The 19,540-nt window shown below is 41.8% G+C and overlaps 1 protein-coding gene and 1 non-coding gene across 3 annotated transcripts in view; both read left to right on the top strand.

Annotated features, from left to right (window-relative positions):
* The window catches only part of THSD1 (thrombospondin type 1 domain containing 1), a 28,317-nt gene extending 10,449 nt beyond the window's left edge, over window positions 1-17,868 (top strand). The window contains exons 4-5 of one of the 2 annotated variants that reach the window (XM_043577971.1): window positions 9,088-9,246; window positions 16,242-17,868. In XM_043577971.1, coding sequence (XP_043433906.1) covers window positions 9,088-9,246; window positions 16,242-17,611 — 1,529 coding nt within the window. In that variant the 3' untranslated portion in view covers window positions 17,612-17,868. The remainder of the gene's footprint in view (window positions 1-9,087; window positions 9,247-16,241) is intronic. The other variant, XM_043577980.1, reaches the window with a different exon arrangement.
* LOC122496482 lies at window positions 15,611-15,712 on the top strand. Its single transcript, XR_006300827.1, has one exon. It is a non-coding gene; the product is annotated as a U6 spliceosomal RNA (small nuclear RNA).
* Window positions 17,869-19,540: the final 1,672 nt, after the last annotated feature.

Genomic DNA, 19,540 nt, shown 5'->3' with positions numbered 1-19,540 from the left:
CTGCCACCTGGTCTCATCCATTAACTGTTGGACTTCCTCGCCTTTTTTTTTTTTTTTTAATGTTTATTTTTGAGAGACAGAGCGTGAGTGGGGGAGGGGCAGAGAGAGAGACACACAGAATCCGAAGGAGGCTCCACTCTGAGCTGTCAGGAGAGAATCCGATGGAGGGCTCGAACTCACAAACCGTGAGATCATGACCCGAGCCAAAGTCGGACACTTAACCGACTGAGCCACCCAGGCGCCCCTGGGCTTCTGCGCCTTATACTATTTACACACCCACTAGGTGATTACCATCCTGATGCCAGTGACTCCAGACTGGCATCCCTGCCCTGCATCTAAGTGCTGCTGCACAGCTGTCACCCCTCACGGGTCTCCCATCTCTCTCAAAAGCCACATACCTAGAATTCGACTCATCATCTTACCCCCGAAACCTGCTCCTCGGTAAGGCCTCCGCCACCCCTTTCATTGTTCAGACCGGAAGCCCAGGAGTCTTCCGCTTCTCCTTCACCTCCTATAAGTAATAAATCACTAAGTCCTATGAGTTTTGTCTCCTCGGTGTCTGAATCTCTCCTCGTCTCCCCAATTCTGCGGATACCACTTGGTTTAAACCTCTGTCATCCCTTAGCTAACCTATTGCAACAGATTCCTAATCGATTCCAGCTCCCTCCACTGTCCACTTCGTTCTCTCACTGCAGCCAGAGAGATTATGTAAAACTCAGGTCTGCTGAGGTTGTTCCCCCGCTTAAAATCAAACTGTCAGTCACCTCACTGGATATGAGGATGAGAATCCGCAGGGCCCTCTGTGGCCGGGCTGCCCAACCCACAGTCACCATCCCTGGGCGGGAGCCTCCTCCCGCCTTCACCTGGTTGACGTTAACCTGTCTCCCAAGTCCTCACTTGGGTCACTCTTCCTTGACCCCAGACTCGCTAAATTCCCTTGCCGTAAGCTGGCACGGCATCCTTCATTCCTCTTTCATGGCATTGATCATTTCTGTCGTGGTTTGTTCAGTGTCTTTCTCCCCCCCGCCCTCAGCCTTATGCACCACCCTCACTCTCATGGGGGAAGCTCATTTGGTGGGAAAAGCCAACTTGCGCTGCCATGAAGCTATTTATGATATTTATTTGGCCCACTTAGTAGGCCTGGCACTTTAATAGCTGTTCAATACATGTTTTATTCAAGTGAAAATTGAATGCAAATGTGGCCGGTCCAGATATTAGCATAGAAAAATTATATTAAGCTAATTTAATCATTCAAGCTACACTTGCCTTTTCAAAAGAAGTTAAGAGGAAAAAAAAAGTCTAATTGAATTTAGTGGAAACAAACCAAGGGATATAAAGACATTTGAGCCATTTGATTAAAAACACTGGGAGCAGGAGGTCTACCTTGTGGTTCTCCCAGCTGTTGGGGTTCCCGCTGATTCTTCTGCTCGTTTAAAGACTGAGTTTTCCCCACAGCAGCAGGGAGAAGACACGGGAGAGGGGCAGAAGGAAGGAGACTCCGGCTAATCTCTGACATTTATGCTAGTAATGGGGACCTCAGTGCCTTCCCTGGTTTTAGTATAAAAAATGTATGACCGAATCGAGTTCTCTTCTTTTCATTTTCCACTTAAATTGGCAGCTGACTTTTTTTTTTTTTTTTTTTGGTAAATGGTATCATTTAGGGACCCCATTGAACCCACCATGACTTGTGTGAGCTGCTGCCTCCACTGAATTTCTTACTAGTTCCTTTGGACAATGGAGTAATGTGTTTGACATGTCTGTCTCTTTTTCCAAATATATCTTCAGACCTGAAGATAGTAAGTAAATAACAGTTTACAGGAAATGCAAAATAGATGTGCTGCATTTAACCAAAAATTATTCATGGTCTTCATTAATCCTACTTGGTGTGAATGTTCATATTTTTCTCTGCAGAAATGTTAATGTGTTTGGCTATGGGATGCTGCCTGAGATCCTGGTAGGGGAGTGTTAGTAATCTTGGCATAGCACTGTAATAACTTACAAAAATAAGTTGAGAAATCCTAAATGCTGAGCACATCTGCCCAACATCCCGTTTCAGACGGGAGTATATAAATTTAGGGTAAAAGTTGATAATGAATGATAGAGGATATGAAGTCATAGTCACATAACTTTTTTTAACTTAGGTTTTTTTTTTTTTGGTAAATAAAAAGTGTATATATTTATAGTTTCCTTGATAATTTAATTTTTAGGCCATCTTCTTGTTTCTGTGATTAAATGGTATGGTTTTTCTTTCATAATGACTGAACAAGAACTTTTTACCAAGGACAGAACTATCAACCCTGTCAGTTCCTTCCTGTTTGCACGTTGTGCATTATCTTTAATTCTTCGCCAGAATCTTTTTTAAGCTACTTGTCCACTTTGGGAGTTAGTTTACCTAAAGCTAGAAAATACAGTTGTAAAAATTCATGTAAGTAGACCCCTAGATGCTGCACTACTCCATATTCTTTGAAAGTGAATGAATATGTAAATCCTTCCAAGAATAAACTCTTCTTTTGGGATTCCTTAGGAATATCCTATAGGATATCTGACATCCTGTGTGCGATCATCTGACATAATAAAGCTAATGTTTATATAGTGATTACTTTGTAACCAGGCACTGTTCTGAGTGATTTATAAATATTAACCTGTTTAATCTTCATAACAACCCTATTAGTTAGGCTTATAATTTTGTCAATTTTATAGGTGAAAAAATAGAAGCACAAAATAAGTAACTTGCCTGAGCTCAATTGGTGGTTAAGTGTCTTAACCACTACTGATGGTTGACTGGCTTTTACCATTATTCTTCACTGCCTCCCATATAATCAACTGTCAATTCATGTATTAAATAATGTAAAATGTTTAAATTGAAAAAAGTTATACTATTTTCTCATCTCACTGGTTTGTCTTGTGTTGTCCACCCCTCTTGAAACACACATAACCCACTTTGGAACCCACAAGCATGATTTGGCCAATATAAATGAGCCTTGTTCTGTGCACAGAAAGTCTGAACTGCTTATCCAGGTGCCTTTGCTCCATCTGTTGCTTTTAGTTACTCTTGTCTAGAGAACTTTCTTTTCTTTCTTTCTTTTTTTTTTAAGCTAATGTCTTTTTTTTTTAATGTTTATTTTTTAAATTTATTAAAGAGAGAGATAGAGCACAAGTGGGAGAGGGGCAGAGAAAGAGGGAGAAAGAAAATCCCAAGAAGGCTTTGCACGGTCATTGCAGAGCCTGATGTGAGCCCATTGTGGGGCTTGAGCCCACAAACTGTGAGATCATGACCTGAGCTGAAACCAAGAGTCAGACGCTCAACTGACTGAGCCACCAGGTGCCCCTAAAGAACTTTTTTTATAAGCGTGTTTTGTCTAGTTGCTTTAGTTTCTTGAGCAAAATGTCTTCCAGTTGTGAATATTTCATGGGCTGTATTCTTTCAGATAGTCTTGAGGGGTGGAAACAAATTTCCCTTTTCCTATTCCAGACAAATTTTGCTCATTCAGAATTAATATCCTCTATAGTAGCCTGAAAGGTATTTATGCTGGCCAAACAGGTTTGTTATGTAGTGTGAGTGCATGTATGGACATCTAACCAGGACAAAACAAAACAGCTTTCATTCATGAAAAGTATTTGAAATATTGATCATCTTTCTCTTTATTTCTAAAACACGAACTACATTTATCTAATGACTTTTCATTTAGCCTAGTATTTCCCTCAAAGTTATTGGTAGAAATCTTCAGGGAACACACAGAATTACTTAAAGCATTAAAAATTTTTGCCTGACTAAATTTGTTAATTGCTTTGATTGATTTCCTATGTTCCTGTTTGATTAATGTGGCTTAAAATTAAAGGACATAAGATGTAGCCTAAATGTTTACTTTTTGTTGATTGTCCTACAAACCATGATTTTACTTCCAAGGGAAAAAGACACAACATTTCAAAATGAAAATTGTTTTTATGTAATTTATTGTCAAATTGGTTTCCATACAACACCCAGTGCTCCTCCCAACAAGTGCCTTCCTCAATGCCCATCACCCACTTTCCCCTCTCCCCCACCCCCATCATCCCTCAGTTCTCAATATCCAAGAGTCTCTTGTGGTTTGCCTCCCTCCCTGTCTTGTGATTTGCCTTTTTTTTTTTCCCTCTTCCCCTCCCCCATGGTCTTCCGTTAAGTTTCTCAAGATCCACAGATGAGTGAAGTGAAAACATATGGTATTTGTCTTTCTCTGTCTGGCTTATTTCACTTAACATAATACCCTCCAGTTCCATCCGTGTTGCTGCAAATGGCCAGATTTCATTCTTTCTCATTGCCAAGTAGTATTCCATTGTATATATAAACCACATGTTCTTTATCCATTTGTCAATTGATGGACAGACATTTAGGCTCTTTCCATAATTTGGCTATTGTTGAAAGTGCTTCTATAAACATGAAATTTTTGACAATAATATTCATGCTTTTATTAAAACTTTGATTTTTTTTTCCTGGCCACTACTAGTGGAATTTTTGTTTTTAGTTTGACAAATAACTTTATATATTAAATGAATTATATTCGTGTAAAGTAAATGAGAGTTTACAAAAAGATTATTAGCATTTGTAATTCTACCTTTTGTGGTCTTAAATATGAGCATAAGAGAAGGATAAACTATGCACTCACTTAATTTTCAGTTTAGATTTCTCAGTAGTGGAATTCCCAGTTGATTTTTCAAAAATAAATCACCATACTTTAATTCAAAGAGATTTTAATATGAGAGTCCCAAAGCTTTGCAGGCACGAGGGGCTTAGTGTCTGAATAGCTCTGTAGCTTAAGGACAAAGCTGGCTTATTGTTCTTCCATTTGAGGAGCTGCAGTGTAATCTGGAGACACAGAACCAATATTGTGTTCAGTTGGACCTCTGGATGGAACATAATTACCACACCTCAGTTGATGTTGGTCCAGGGTTGTGGTTTGTAATGCTCCCACTCTTGTGAAAATCCCAGAGACTTTTAATTGCTTTAAAGAGCTCATACTCCATGACTCATTTCAAAGATTGCACCACTTGGATTACCTGAGAATGTATCTGCCCTATGTGTTCTTATGTTTTCCTAGTGCTTTATATACCTGTGAATGTATTGAACTTTTGTCCATAAATGATGAAGAAAGACTTTTATGCAGAGGGTGTTTTGGTGCCCAGGGTTGGTATGACCTGGGTCTTGAGGTTGGATGGGTACTGATAGAGAAGGGTCTTAGAACAATTTTTTGTGGGAGACTACTTAATTATTCTATCTGGCAGTGATTACATAGATGCTTGGAAGAGACGCTTGCATGTGTCAGTCATTAAACTGTTCTGGGAATATTTGGTATGAATTTGAAGCTCTGGTGGTAGGTGCACCTAATATCCCTTGTCTGATGCTAATATCGTTACTCCAGTTTTCTGTTAATGAATGTTCATGGGTTTAACTTCTCCCAACTGTTAATATTTAACCTATTTATGTATTTAATATTTAAAGTAAGTTTTTTAGTGAAAAAATTTTTAACTGAGTATAGTTGACACACAATGTTACCTAGTTTCAGGTGTACAACATAGTGATTCAACTTCTCTATATGTTATGCTTAGCTCAACACAAGTGTGACTACCATTTGTCACCATATGATGCTATTACAATGTCTTTGACTATTTTCTCTGTGTTGTGCCTTTTATTCCTATGACTTACTCATTTTTTCACTGGAAGCCTGTATTGCTCTCTTCCCTTCATCCATTTTTCCCATCTCATCACCCCCTTCCTTCTGGCAACCATCAGGTTGTTTCTGTATTTATACATCTAGTTCTGCTTTTTGTTTGTTTATTCATTTGTTTTTTAGATTCCACATATGAGTGAAATCATATAGTGTTTATTTTTCCCAGTCTGACTTATTTCACTTAGCATAATTCCCTATAGATCCATCCTTTTTTGCCCTATAGATCTCATCCTTTTTTGTGGATGAGTATTATTCCAGTGTGTGTGTGCGTTTGTGTGTGTGTGTGTGTGTGTGTGTGTGTACCTACCTTACATCTTTTTTATCCATTCATCTATCAATGGACACTTTGGCTACTTCCATATCTTGGGTATTGTAAATAATGCTGCAGTAAACATTGGAATGCATATATCTTTTTGAATTAGTGTTTTAAGTGAGTTTCTTTTAAGTAACATATAGTTAGGTCATGCTTTTTTACCCAACCTCACAATCTCTATCTTTTAAGAGGTGTGTTTAGATTATTTATATTTAGTGTAACCATTATTTGGTTAGATTAAGATCTGTCATCTTGGTAGTTTTCTGTTTCTTCTGTTCTTTGTTTCTTTTTCCTCATTTCTGCCTTCTTTTGTGTTAATTGAATATTTTTTATGAGTTAGTTTAACCACACTATTGGTTTATTGTTTATACCTTAAAATGTTTTTTGTGGTTGTCCTGGAGTTTACAATATATATCTTTAATTATTCTTGATCTGCCTTTGAGTAATAATGTTTTGCTTCACATGTAGCATAAGGACCTTATTAATAGTACACTCCCAATTCATTACTCCCATTCTTTGTGTGATTATTGTCATACATTTTACTTTATATATGCTCTGAATACATAGTACTATTATTCTTTAGCAGTTATAGTTTAGAGCATTTAAAAATAAGAAAAAATGAGTTTTATTTTTACCTTTATAAATGCCATTTCCAGCACTTTTCAGTTCTTTGTACAGACACAATTTTTTTTCTGGTATCCTATTCCTTCTGCCTGAAGGATTTTCTATTAACATTTCTTGTAGTGAGGGTCTGGTGGTAATTAATTTTATTGATTTTTGTTTGTCTAAATCTTTATTTCTCCTTAATTTTTGGAAGAATTTTGGATTGGTCTTTTTTTTTTCTTTCATTACTTTAGAGATACTACTCCACTATCCTTGGATTACACGACAAGAAGTCTGCTCAATTTCTCATCTTTATTCTTCCATATACAATGTGTTTGCTCCTTGCACCTTCCCTCCTCCTCCCACAGCCTTAAAAGTTTTTGCTTGTTTGTTTTTATCAGTTTAAATATAGTATGTCTAACTTCTTTTTGTTTATTTGCTTTTTTGTATTTATTCTGCCTGATGTTTTCTGAGCATCTTGGATAGAGCTTAGTATATTTCATTAATTTTGGAAAATTCTTGGTCATTTTTTGATTCTCTTTTTCTCTTCTGGGATTCTAATAACATGAGCAAGAGATTATTTGATATTGTCCCCCAGATCTTGGATATTCCATTCTGCTTTATTCACTCTCTCTTTTTATTTTTTAAATTTAATTTTTTTATTTTTAAAAAATGTTTTATTTTCAAGAGAGACAGAGACAGAGCACAAGCAGGGGAGGGCAGAGACAGAGGGAGACACAGAATCTGAAGCAGGCTGAGCATGTCTGCACACAGCCTGACATGGGGCTCAAACCCAGGAACCATGAGATCATGACCTGAGCCACCCCCACTCTCTCTTTTTAATCTTTGTGTCTCAGTTTGAGTGATTTCTATTGACCTATATTAAATTTACTGTTTCTTTCCTCAGTAAGTCTACTTATGAGCATTCTAGAAGGCATTCTTCATCTTTGTTCTGTGTTTTTCATTTCTTACATTCCATTCACCTCTTCTTAGTTTATAACTCTCTAATGAAAATTTTTATCTGTTCATCTTGTTTACCTTTCCACTAAAGTCTTTCATGTTAATCATAGTATTTTAACTTCTCTCTCTGATAGTTCTAATACCTGGATCACATTTGGGTCTGGTTCTCTTGATTACTTTACTTATTGGTAGTTTTTTTCTTGCTGCTTGTGTGTCTCATAATTTTTGGTTGAAAGTTGCACATCTTATTTAGAACTGTATAGACAACAATAAATAGTACTTATGTGGGGAAATGGGCATACCCTATTTTTGCTAGGCCATTAATGTGGGGATTGGGTCAGTGCACTAAGGAATTAAGCTGTGTTTGGGTTTGTGCTGTTGCTATGGCCATCCTCAGTACATGATAGAGTTCAGAATTTTCTAATGTTACTTTGCAGTTAGGATAGGAGTTGGCTTGCCAGGCTTCTCCACCCTCAGCTTTAGGCTTGAGCCTGCACACAAGAGAGGTTGCCATCTGTCACTCTTGCCCCTGCCCTAGCAGTGTGTTGTTATTAGTGATACTTGGAAATTGCTAGCATGGTGCAGGGTAGGGTTTGGGTGATGGGAGCTGGAGAGCTTTTTCTTGAGAGCTTTTTCTCGTTCCATTTCATCCTTAGTCTTAGATAAATGCTGTGCCCCTGAGTCTCAGGGATGGGGCCTTCTTGATCTTGCCTCTCTTTGGTGGTGGAAGCTCTCTAATAGTCTGGACTCAGTATATTTTCTGCTCCTCTTCAGGGGTGAAGGATTTCCTTCTTTTTGCATTCCTTAGCAGTATTGTGTCTCAACTGGTGCCCTTAAAGTGACAGGGCTGCTGCTTTCCCCCCAGTGGTTAAGGCTTTTGGTGGTAGAGCAGATGGGGAGGAGAATCCACATGAGGTTTGTCTTTCCCACAGTGCCACTCCTTCTATCCTCAGGCCTGAACTAAAAGGAAGGCCCTCTCTGGCCTTGCACTTACCCTCAGTCCTTCTTGTGAGCATTTGATGAGATCCATGAAGAACCTGCAAGTGGGTACAAATTCCCATAGGATATGTACTCCTAGGGAGTACAGGATATGGCTCCCAGGGATTCTATATTCTCATGCTAGCCCACACTAGGCTTCTAGCAGTTCATATGTTTTCAGATGACTTCTTTCCACTAGCTTTTATGAGGCCTGGTATCTATCTCAGGAAGCAAGGTTTGCATCCTGTCTTGCCTTAGAGGCCTTAGAGGCCTCCTTCAGGCCATTTGGTTGTCCTGTGACCTTTGCTCTCTGATGAGTTCCAAAAAGGTTAATATTTTGTAAATTATACAGCTTTCCTTTGTTTTAAGGGTGGTTACACACTCTTTCCAGCTTTCCGCATCTTTGGGAATATTTTTATTTACTGACTTTTCAAGGCCTGAGATTTGAGTTTGCTGCTTCATTTGGGTACAGTTAAATTCTGATTCTCAAATGAACTAGCATTAAAAGCATGGCTAATGTCCTTGCAGAAACTTGGGGACTGTGGCAGCCGTGGAGCCAGTGTAGTGCCACGTGTGGGGATGGTGTCAGAGAGCGACGCCGCGTGTGCCTGACTTCCTTCCCCTCCAGACCTGGCTGCCCTGGAATGTCCTCGGAGACCTCCCTGTGTTCCCTGGAGGAGTGTGCTGGTAGGTATTCTTCTTTCTTCGGGAATCTCTCCACAGAGGGACTGTTGAACCTAGACCTGCCTGAAAATCACCAACCTGAGTTCAGAGGTGGACTCATTGACACTCTGTTATTGCTGCTGGCTTTACTAAGGCTATACTCAGTAGTTTTTCTATGACTGGGAGTAGCTGGCCAGTGAGATGGCGGGGGATTTCACACTATGGAAGACAGGGAAATGACAAGGAAATCATTTTTAAAAACACAAAAATAGGAGGGATGATCTTTTCTTCCTGAGATATTTTTGGTTGTGCTTTTGTTTTCTTATCTATCCTTTACTTCTTCCTGCTAAAATTGTGGAAGAACATGTGAAAAATGCTTTTTCTCATCATCTCAGAGAAGCTCGAGGGGACCATATAGATGGCTATTTGTCAAAATGGGTCAAGTCACCCTGTCTTATCCCTGAATGGCCTTACATTTCCTCTTTATTACCCCTATTCAGGAGGAGAAGGTGGGGAGATTTCTTCTTGTCATCATCTAGAGACTGGCCTTTCTGTCATCCTCTCAGCATCTTGAAGGCACTTGTGGGTGTTCAGTGAGTTTTGATATGAATGGTTTATAGATGTAATGCTGGTTAGGTGTGCTTCAGCTTATGGAGTTGAATTCCATAAGCTCGGTTAGGTGTGCTTCAGCTTATGGAGTTGAATTCCATTCATTTGCTACAGGTTACAGTAATACTAATCCTTGTTCTTTCCACACACCATCTCACCTACTGATCTACAAACAGCCCCCCGCATTTAATTTGACAGCCTTTGCTTTGGTCCTGACCCTTAGATAAAGTCCTTCTGTCAAGTCCTGACTTCTTCCACTCTCCAATTCCAGGTTAGAAAACCATCCCTAGTTCTTTGTCCCTTAAGATCTGGGGGAGTTAGATTTTTTTCTGTGTTTGGATCTCAGAGCATCTTTAAGCAAAAACCACAGGCACGTGGCAACACCTTGGCCAGTGTCCCCCACATGTGATCTTACAAATTCATTTTTGCTGTCTCATTTTTCCAGCCAGACTTGTTCCCTTTATTCCAGCATCCTGAGGATGTTCTTTCTTCTGATTTTCCTCAGACTTAAGCTCTTCTGCTAGCCCTTAGCCTGCCCCTCTTCTTTCATAAGCCCTTGACCCCACTCTGAATCTGTTCTATCTCCAGTTATATTTTGTATTATTTTCTAGGCTCTATTCTCTGTCTACTCTTTCTTTATAAGTCCCCTTCACTTTCACAGCTCCTTTCTTGGGTATAAGTACCTTCAAATATATCTGTTCCTCTCAATTCTGGGATGGCATGTTGTGTTAAGATATTCTATCTAGAGTTCCATAATGAAGGGATAAATGAGTGAATGAATGGATGAACTCAATTGAATTTCAAATCAATTGTCACTGGCTTCTGTACCTTAGAAGTGACAAGATATAAATGGTTTGTTGACCATTTGCTATGTGCCAGCACTTTAAATACATTATCACACTTAATTGGGACTCTGTAGCATAGAGAGGATAACTGACCTACCCAAGACCATAAAGCTAGAAAGCAGAGGATTAGATCTGACCCTTCTAAGCTACCTATCTTGAATACCTTGCCTTTCTGCACCGGCCAGTCTAGCTTTCTGGAAGCATCAACAACCTGGAATTAGCAATTAATTTTGAGGATATATGGAATTATTTCATGTTCTTTTGTATTAACTCTTTAATATTGGGTGGGAACTAGAAATCTGTACTAGATTTTTGGAAAATTTGGGAACTAGAAATTATAAATTAGCAAAAAGGTCCTCAGATACATGCTTATGTGGATAAAGATGATAATTTCTTCCAAGTGTTCATCTTCGTATTCAATCTATTTCACACTCCTTGGAAATGTAAAGATCTGTTCGTAGGCTGCTTAGCATCTGGAAATCTTCACTTCAAGTGAAAGAGGGAAGTAGATGAGGCAGAGAGGGGTGAGGTCAGCAGCTCTTGGGCTTTTCTCCAGCCATGGTTTTGAAGGGAGCCAGCACAGTCAAAGATAACAGCTAAATAAAGCGACCATGATGTGCAATTGAATTGCTGCTCCCCATGGAGGTAAGCAGCCACGGTACTTGAATGAAATGATGTCAGGAAACAAGTCTTTCATCATTCAGCCAGTTCCACTTGGTTAAGAGTTTAGTTTTATTTGGCTTTGAAGGATGTTTTTTTGTCAAGTTCTATGTTAATTTGACCATCTCGTTCAAACTTGAGAATGGGAGGATCCACTGCCGTATGTCCACATTCTGTCAGGTGGGATATTGATCATTTTGCTATTACCTTTTTAATAATGAATTAATCTAACATTTATTGGATACCAGCTATGTGTAAGTTACTATGACTGGGGTTGGGAATATAGTAAAATCTTAGATTGCGAGTAACTCGTCTATGAGTGTTCCACAAGACGAGCAAACATTTCTAATAAATTGTAACTTGATAAACAAGCAATGTCTTGCAGTACGAGTAGTACATGATGCCAAATGCCACATGATCACAATTGAGCCAATGGCTCTTGAAATTTGCTTTGATATACAAGTGCCTTGGATTACCAGCATGTTTCTGGAATGAATTATACTCGCAAATGAAGGTTTTACTGTATGAAGATAAGGCATTGTTCCTATCTGGAAGGCACTTAAGATATAGTAGCTCAGCAGACACACAGGAATAATATACAGCACAGTGTAGAGCCTACAATGAAAAAAGTATCCATGGCTTACTATGGAAGCTTTCCGGGGTGAAAATCCATGCTGGGAATAACTCCTTTGTTGGAGGTGGTGATATCTGAGCTAAAGTTTGAGAGTTGAGTAGGTGTCACTGAGGTGAACCAAGTGAGAAAGGGAATTTAGCAAGGGGAACAATGGATGAAAACATGAAAGAAGATGGCACATTAAGAGAGCCAAAGAACTGAAAATAGTTTAATGTATCTAGAGCATAGTGTACCAGACGGAGTGGTAAAAATGAACCCAGACAGGTAGGTAGGAGCCAGATTCTAAGGGACTTTCAAGGTTTGGCCTGTATTTCAGAGGGATCTCTTAGCTATAGTATGGAGAATACATTGGAAGGGGTAGGAATGGCAGCAGCAAGGCCTGTTAAGTGTTTTTCAGGTGAAAAATGAAATGATGACAGTGGAGAGGCAGAGGAGGGAAGGGGTCAAAGACTCCGGATGTGGAGAGTGATGGAGAGGGAAGTATCAAGGATTAAAACCAGGATTCTAGTACTGGCAGCTTCATGGACAGTGGTGCTGTTTCCTTGAGATTGGATGAGACCCAGGTTCTGGGGGAAAGAGGATGAGTCTTGGGCATGTGAAAGTGAAGGTGTTGACGGGACATTGGTGGAGAGAGTAGAGCTAATGGAGCCAGGATAGGATCTAGATCTCCTTGCTCCAAAGTCGATGTTCTTTGCTCCAAATTAAGTGAGTACTATTGTTGAAGCCAAGAAGAGAAAAAGTTTCAGGAAGTGTTGGGAAGTAGCCAATACTGCAGTCAAGGAATATCAGGACTAAATTTTTTTGAATTTAGCTACTAGATCATAAGTGACCTCAGCAGAAACTATTTCACTGAAACTAATTCTGGAGGCAGGTTGCAGGACTCAGAGGTGATGATGTGGAAGGAGTAAGTCAGCAAATATAGAGTCTTCTTTATTTAAGCTTTGCTGGGAGGACAAGGAATAAGATGGTTGTGGCAGTAGTGAGAGGGTTCTAGAAGGGTCTTGTTAAAGTGAGAGCTTAAGCATGTTTGCACGGAGCTGCATAGGGGAGAAGCTGGAGAGAACTGGTACAGAGGGTTGATCCCCCCTGGAGAAGGGTGACCGAGCGCACTTGGTGGACCCACCTTTCTAGGAAGATACTTCTTCCACTCCATAGAGAAAGAAGTAAATAGAAGTGTGGCTGCTCCCAAGTCTGCGTGGGAGAAGAAAATGGCAAAAGGAGCTGGGGGTGTACTTTCCAGATAGCTTCTAGTTTTGTGTGAATCAGTGGCATTCTGAGGAGGAGGGTTGGTAGGGGACTTGAGAAAAGTGGTGAAACTTGTAGGGAATGAAAGAATTGAGTTGCTTAGGAGCCCATGCTGCCCATGCTGTGGGCAGCTGAGGTTGGGGGCTGTCGGTATGCAGAGGCACTGACCCACACAGGTGCATTATTTTCTCCACCAGTGCTCCGCACCTTGGTGCAGCAGCTGGTAATTCACGTTTTGGTTTACCTAGGGATGGACTTTTGCTGTAGATCGGGGAAAGGAGTATGGCTCAGTACTAAAGGTCAGAGAGAGGTTATTGGTAAGAGAATGGTTTATGTAATGGATCATAAGTGTAGGGAGAGAAGTGAGGCCAGGAGTTGGCTGGCATATGGGGAGAAAATAAATGGATGAGTTGGGGAATCAGAAATTGCAGTGAGGTTGAGAAACCAGTGTAATAATATTGGCCGAGTGAGAGGAGAAGAAAATAGGCTATGAAATTGAATATTCATAAAATAGCTTGAAAATAGGCTATGAAATTGAGTATTTCAGAAGAGGAGCAGCTGCAAACAATGGTAAGGCTTTATATGTTGGATGGGCACTGACATTGCCCAGTTGGGCCTACCTGTAGGATGGTAAGGAAGACTGAGACCCAGGTGCTAGTGACTGATGGCTGCCACAAGGTTGGAGGATGGCAATGTTGAGGGGGCATTAGGCGGATGGTCTGGGTAGATGGCATGGGCATCAGAAGAGTAGAAGACACCTTGGATATCACCCTTAGTAACATATTTATGGATATTTATCCTCAGACAAGGGAAACAAAAGCAAAAATAAACAATTGGGACTACAAATAAAAAGCTTTTGCTGCACAACAGAGGAAACCATCAACAACACAAAAGCGCAACCTACTGAATAGAAGATATTTGCATATATCTGATAAGGGGTGAATATCCAAAAAATATAAAGAACTGACAAAACTCAACACCAAAAAAAAAGAAAAGACAAAAACAAAAAACAACAACAAAGAATCCAATTCAAAACGGGCAGAGGACATGAATAGACAGTTTTACAAAGAAGACGTACAGATGGCCAACAGACCCATGAGGAGATGGTCAAGATCACTCATCATCAGGGAAATACAAATAAAAACCACAATGAGATATCACCTCACAGCAGACAGAATGGCTAGTACGAAAAAGACAAGAAATAGTAAGTGTTGGTGAGGATATGGAGAAAAGAGAGCATCTTGTGCACTGTTGGTAGGAATGTAAATTGATGCAGCTACTGCAAAAATACTAGGAAGGATATTCAAAAATTAAAAAAATAGAAATATGATATGATCTAGTAGTTCCACTACTGAGTATTTACCCAAAGAAAATGAGCACTAATTCTAAAAGATACATGCACCCTATGTTTATTGCAGCAGCATTTACAATAGCCAAAATATGGAAGCAACCCAAGTGCTCATCAGTAGATGGAATGGATAAAGGAGAGGTATTAAGATAAGTGAGACAAATACCACCTGCTATCATTGATTTGTAGAATCTAAAAAACAAAACAAAAAAATTAAGTCTTAAACAGAGAACAGACTGCTTGTTGCCTAAAGGAGGTGAGTGGGGCAGATGGGCAAAATAAAGAAGATTAAGAGGTACAGACTTTACAGTTATAAAATAAATAAGTCATGGAAGTGAAAAGTACAGCATAGAGAATTTTTTTTTTTTTTAAGTAGAATTTTGATCCGGAGGTGAAACAGTTGAAAATGGCAATCAGGAATGAGAAGAGTGAGGAACACTCCGTGCTGCTGGTCTTGTTTGCTTATAAACAAGTGTGCACCACAGCTTCCACACAAAAGGGTGGGCAGGGGAAGCCGTGCCCCTCAGGAGATCCAGTCCCCTCAGGTAAGGCAAGGAAGGAGGCAAAGGGAAAGGTTCTGGATGCCGAGGAGTTTGGTTATCCCATTGGTGGGGGGGAGCAGAAAAGACAGGGAAGCAGTGGGAAAGTGGGTTATGGACATGACACACAGAGCTGGTAGCGGTAAGACTTAGGGGGGCAATGGGACAGGACAGGTGACTGGAAGCCCCTGAAGGGTGGTTAGTGACAAAGAGGTAAGAGAGGGGAGGCCTGGTGGCATTAGGTGGTCTCAGTTTCCTGGGTATTTCAGTGGCAGTACAGGCTGAGGCCCCAGCTGGTGTCTGAAGCTTGGTGAAACATTTTGATGATCATGGGACAAAGCAGTTGGAGACAGCAGGGAAGAAAAAGACAAATCAACACCCCACGGAAGGAGGCAAGAGGAGAGGACAGCTGGAAAGAGAAGAGTGAGCAGAAGAGGCTTCAGCCAGGAAAGCAAGTTCTTTGACATTAGAAGGGAAACTGGAGTTGCATTACATTACCTAAAGACTTGTGCTTGTCTCCGCAGCACATGGACTAAAATTGGAACCATACAGAGATTAGCATGGCCCCTGTGCAAGGATGACACACATTCATGGAGCGTTCGCTATTGCCTAAAGACTTATTTTCACCTGTTAATTTCTTCAGATATGCGAACTGAGATACAACCTACCTGAGTCATTTTGCATGTCAGGTTTTAATACTTGATAGGAATTTTCTGATGTGCATCTCAAAGGTACATTTAACTATAGATATCCCGTGTTCACCGTATCTTGATCTTACCCTGACACTTTCCTTATGCTGCTGCTTTCTATGTGGAACATTTGAGACACGTGTTAGCAGGAGCCAGTGAGCCCCGAAGTCACCCCTGATTGTGGTTTATCTACTCACCTCATTTCTGTGTGCCTTGGTGTTTTTTGTTTGTTTTGTTGTTGTCGTTGTTGTTTCTGTTTTTTGTTTGGGTTTTTTTTTTTTTTTTGGTTTGGTTTTGTTTAAGCTGCCAGCAGAGACACGTGTGTTAAGACCCGAAATCCCAGCCCTTGTTTATTTTACGTTTTTTTCTAGAACTGCTAGATAATCAGAACCTTAAAACCACGCAGAGAATCAATACCAGAGAATACATTTGCTCTCCCTTGTCTTGTAGCTTTCCAGCCATCCAGTGCATCCCCTCTTCAGCCCCAGGGTCCGGTGAAGTCCAACAACATCGTGACCGTCACTGGGATTTCCCTGTGCTTGTTCATCATCCTCGCCACCGTCCTCATCACGCTGTGGCGGAAGTTCGGCCGCACCCCGAAGTGCCGCACGCCGGCTCGACACAACTCCATCCACTCCCCCAGCTTCCGGAAGAACTCGGACGAGGAGAACATCTGCGAGCTGAGCGAGCAGCGCGGCAGCTTCTCGGACGGGGGCGACGGGCCCGCGGGGGGCCCGGGGGACGCGGGCATCCCCCTGACCTACAGGCGCAGTGTGCCCGCGGCTCCCGAGGACGACGCCTCTGGCAGCGAGAGCGTGCAGTCCAACGCCCAGAAGATCATCCCCCCGCTGTTCAGCTACCGCCTGGCCCAGCAGCAGCTGAAGGAGATGAAGAAGAAGGGCCTGACGGAAACCACCAAGGTGTACCACGTGTCTCAGAGTCCCCTGACAGACACGGCCATCGACGCCGCCGCCGTGCCCCCCTTAGACGTGGAAAGCCCAGACGAAGCCGCGGCAAACAAGTTCCGGATCAAATCCCCGTTTCTGGAGCAGCCGGCGGGCGGGGCCGCGGCCAGGCCCCCCTCCAGGCCCGACCACCCGGCGTGTCAGGCCAGTTGCGCCGTCAGCCCCAGCCAGACGGTGATCCGCAAGTCAGCCACGAGGCACGTGGGCGGCAGAGGGGCGCTGCCGGAGAGGAGCCACCCCAGGGGCTCCCACTTCAGGAGGACCGCTAGTTTTCACGAAGCCAAGCAGGCCCGGCCGTTCCGGGAGAGGAGCATGTCCACCCTGACTCCACGCCAGGCCCCGGCCTACAGTTCTAGGACGCGGACCTGGGACCAGGCGGAAGACAGATTTCGGCCTCACAGTCGAGGCGCCGCCCCGTTTCCCGAGAAACCGGAAGGGGCGGGTGCAACCAGAGGTCCCTTGAGCCCTGCCCCTAAGTCCTACACCCTGGGGCAGCCGGTGAGGAAACCAGACCTGGGGGACAGCCAGGCAAGCTTCGTGGTAGGAGGTGAGAGAACAGAGCCTCATAGATCTCGGAGGGGACCGTCCCCCAGTCACAGGAGTGTCTCAAGGAAGCAGCCTTCCCCCACTGCCCCCAAAGACAGCTACCAGAGGGTCAGCCCCCTGAGCCCTTCTCAGGGTAGAAAAGACAAGTGTCAGAGTTTCCCAGCCCACCCTGAGTTTGCCTTCTATGACAATACGTCATTTGGCCTCACTGAGGCTGAGCAGAGGATGCTGGACCTCCCGGGCTATTTTGGGTCAAATGAAGAGGATGAAACCACGAGTACTCTCAGTGTGGAGAAGTTAGTCATCTAGACCCACATCAGCCTGAGACTTCATACAGCTGGGGTCCTTTGCCCAGCTCCTGGTATCAGCTGCTCACAGAGCTCTACGGACTGTTTTGTATAGCTGTCTGTACATCAGGATTGGGTGGGGAGGGAGTAACTCAAGTGTGTGCATGTGTTTTAATTCATAAGGAAGAAGTTACTTATCTTGAACGTTTCCCTTTGTTATCCTAGTTCTATTGGTTTATTACTAATAACCACAATAATAAAATTTAAACAAGAGTGAAATAGGGCTTGGTCTCTCATGTGGATGTGAAAGGACAAGATGTGGCTTGTAAGTATTAAGTGCTTTGAACACTTGGTTGGCAGTGTCGGACATGAAGTAAATTTGGAAGTCTCAACTATAATAAGGGCTGGAACAAAGCTAACTTTGTTTATTAAGTTGTAAATAAGAATTTGACTCCTACAGGGGCAGTACTGAATGAGTTTCATGTTTGGCAGATCAAGTCAATTTTGACTGGTATGTACTAGACTACCTAGAAAATGCTGATGCCACAAGAGATTTCAGAAGAACCTTTCATGCTAGACTTGGGTGATATCTTAATGTTTTTTATGCAACAAAGAGTCCTGGTGACTTGACACAAATTAGGTGAGTTGATTCTGCTTTGGATAAATAATATAAGAAGCTGATTGTTCAGGTAGTCAAATGAAGACCTATTCATATACTCATTGTTCAGAGCAAAGAGTATACATTTTAGAAAGGAAAGTATTGTCTCCTGAGAGAGTATCATCTAGAACATGGGTAGTGAATGCTGATAAGGACGCCGACTGGCATTAAGGTTCTGACCGTGTGTGCCTGGACCAGACTGGCAGCCAAGACCCCAGAGGGTGTCCTTCTGAAACCAGTGTGTATGTTTCTAAAGATGACTTTATCATGTTACTCAGAAAGTATGTGAATTAATCTCAGGTATATGGAAAGCAGGTAGACTAGACTGTTTTTAGTGCTTAAGTTTTTTAATTGGAAGAACGAAGTAAAGGAAGTAGAAAAAATAAGTCTTTTAGAAATAAATCTTTTGTTTTCTGGTTCAATCTGCCTACCACCCTTTTCAGGTGAAGAATGGGAGGCTCAGGGAAGGGAATTAACTCTTGCAGGATTAGATGGACAGAGACTCCTATTTTTATTCTAATGGCCATTATGCACAATGCCATCACAGCCTTTGCAACTCTTCTCTGACAGCAGGGACCTCAGGAGAAAGCTGGCCCTTTCGGCAAAAAGAGGGCATAGAGAGATGCTTTTACTAGCTTTTCCCAAAGGAAGGAAAACTTTCTACTGCTTGATGTTACGACTGGTCTTGCAGCTTGCTTTGTTTGGAAGCGAGGGCTAAGCAGAAAAACCTCAAGGTTGGGCTCTTTCCCTGGAAGTCTGTCATCAGGTATCATGTGGGCAGTCTTCAATCTGGTGTACTTCCTTTCAGCCCTAGAACCTAATGCCTTATCTGCATACATTTGAGTAGCTGCACTTCTGGTTCACCATGACCTCTTTCTCGGCCACACCCACCTTGCCTTTTACATTGTTTTACTTCTTCCTTGTAGAATTTATCAGGATATCAGCCTGCTGGTGAAGGTTCAAGGACCACCGGAGAGAATGGAATGAGGTGGGACAAAAAAAAAAAATCACAAATGCAAATACTGTACTTTTTAAATTTTCTCTTTTATTGTTGCATTACCACTTAATTTGTGCCATTGTCCCAAATTAAAACATACTTCCTTTTGGAAATGCTTTCATAATGACATCTACCTTTCAGGAACAGGAGGAGTAGATTATCCAGTGGTATCTGACAGCTGTTATGTGCTGATGCAAAGAAGAGGAAACCAGGCTTCTTAATCTACATTTTCTTGGTTTACCATATTAGAAAGCTTTGTTCTCTTTCCAGGTTCACAGGCTTGCATGCCAACTTTT

This window comes from Prionailurus bengalensis, chromosome A1 (assembly GCF_016509475.1).
Source record: "Prionailurus bengalensis isolate Pbe53 chromosome A1, Fcat_Pben_1.1_paternal_pri, whole genome shotgun sequence".
Taxonomy (NCBI): Eukaryota; Metazoa; Chordata; class Mammalia; order Carnivora; family Felidae; genus Prionailurus; species Prionailurus bengalensis.
This window is presented reverse-complemented; position numbering and strand designations above follow the sequence as displayed.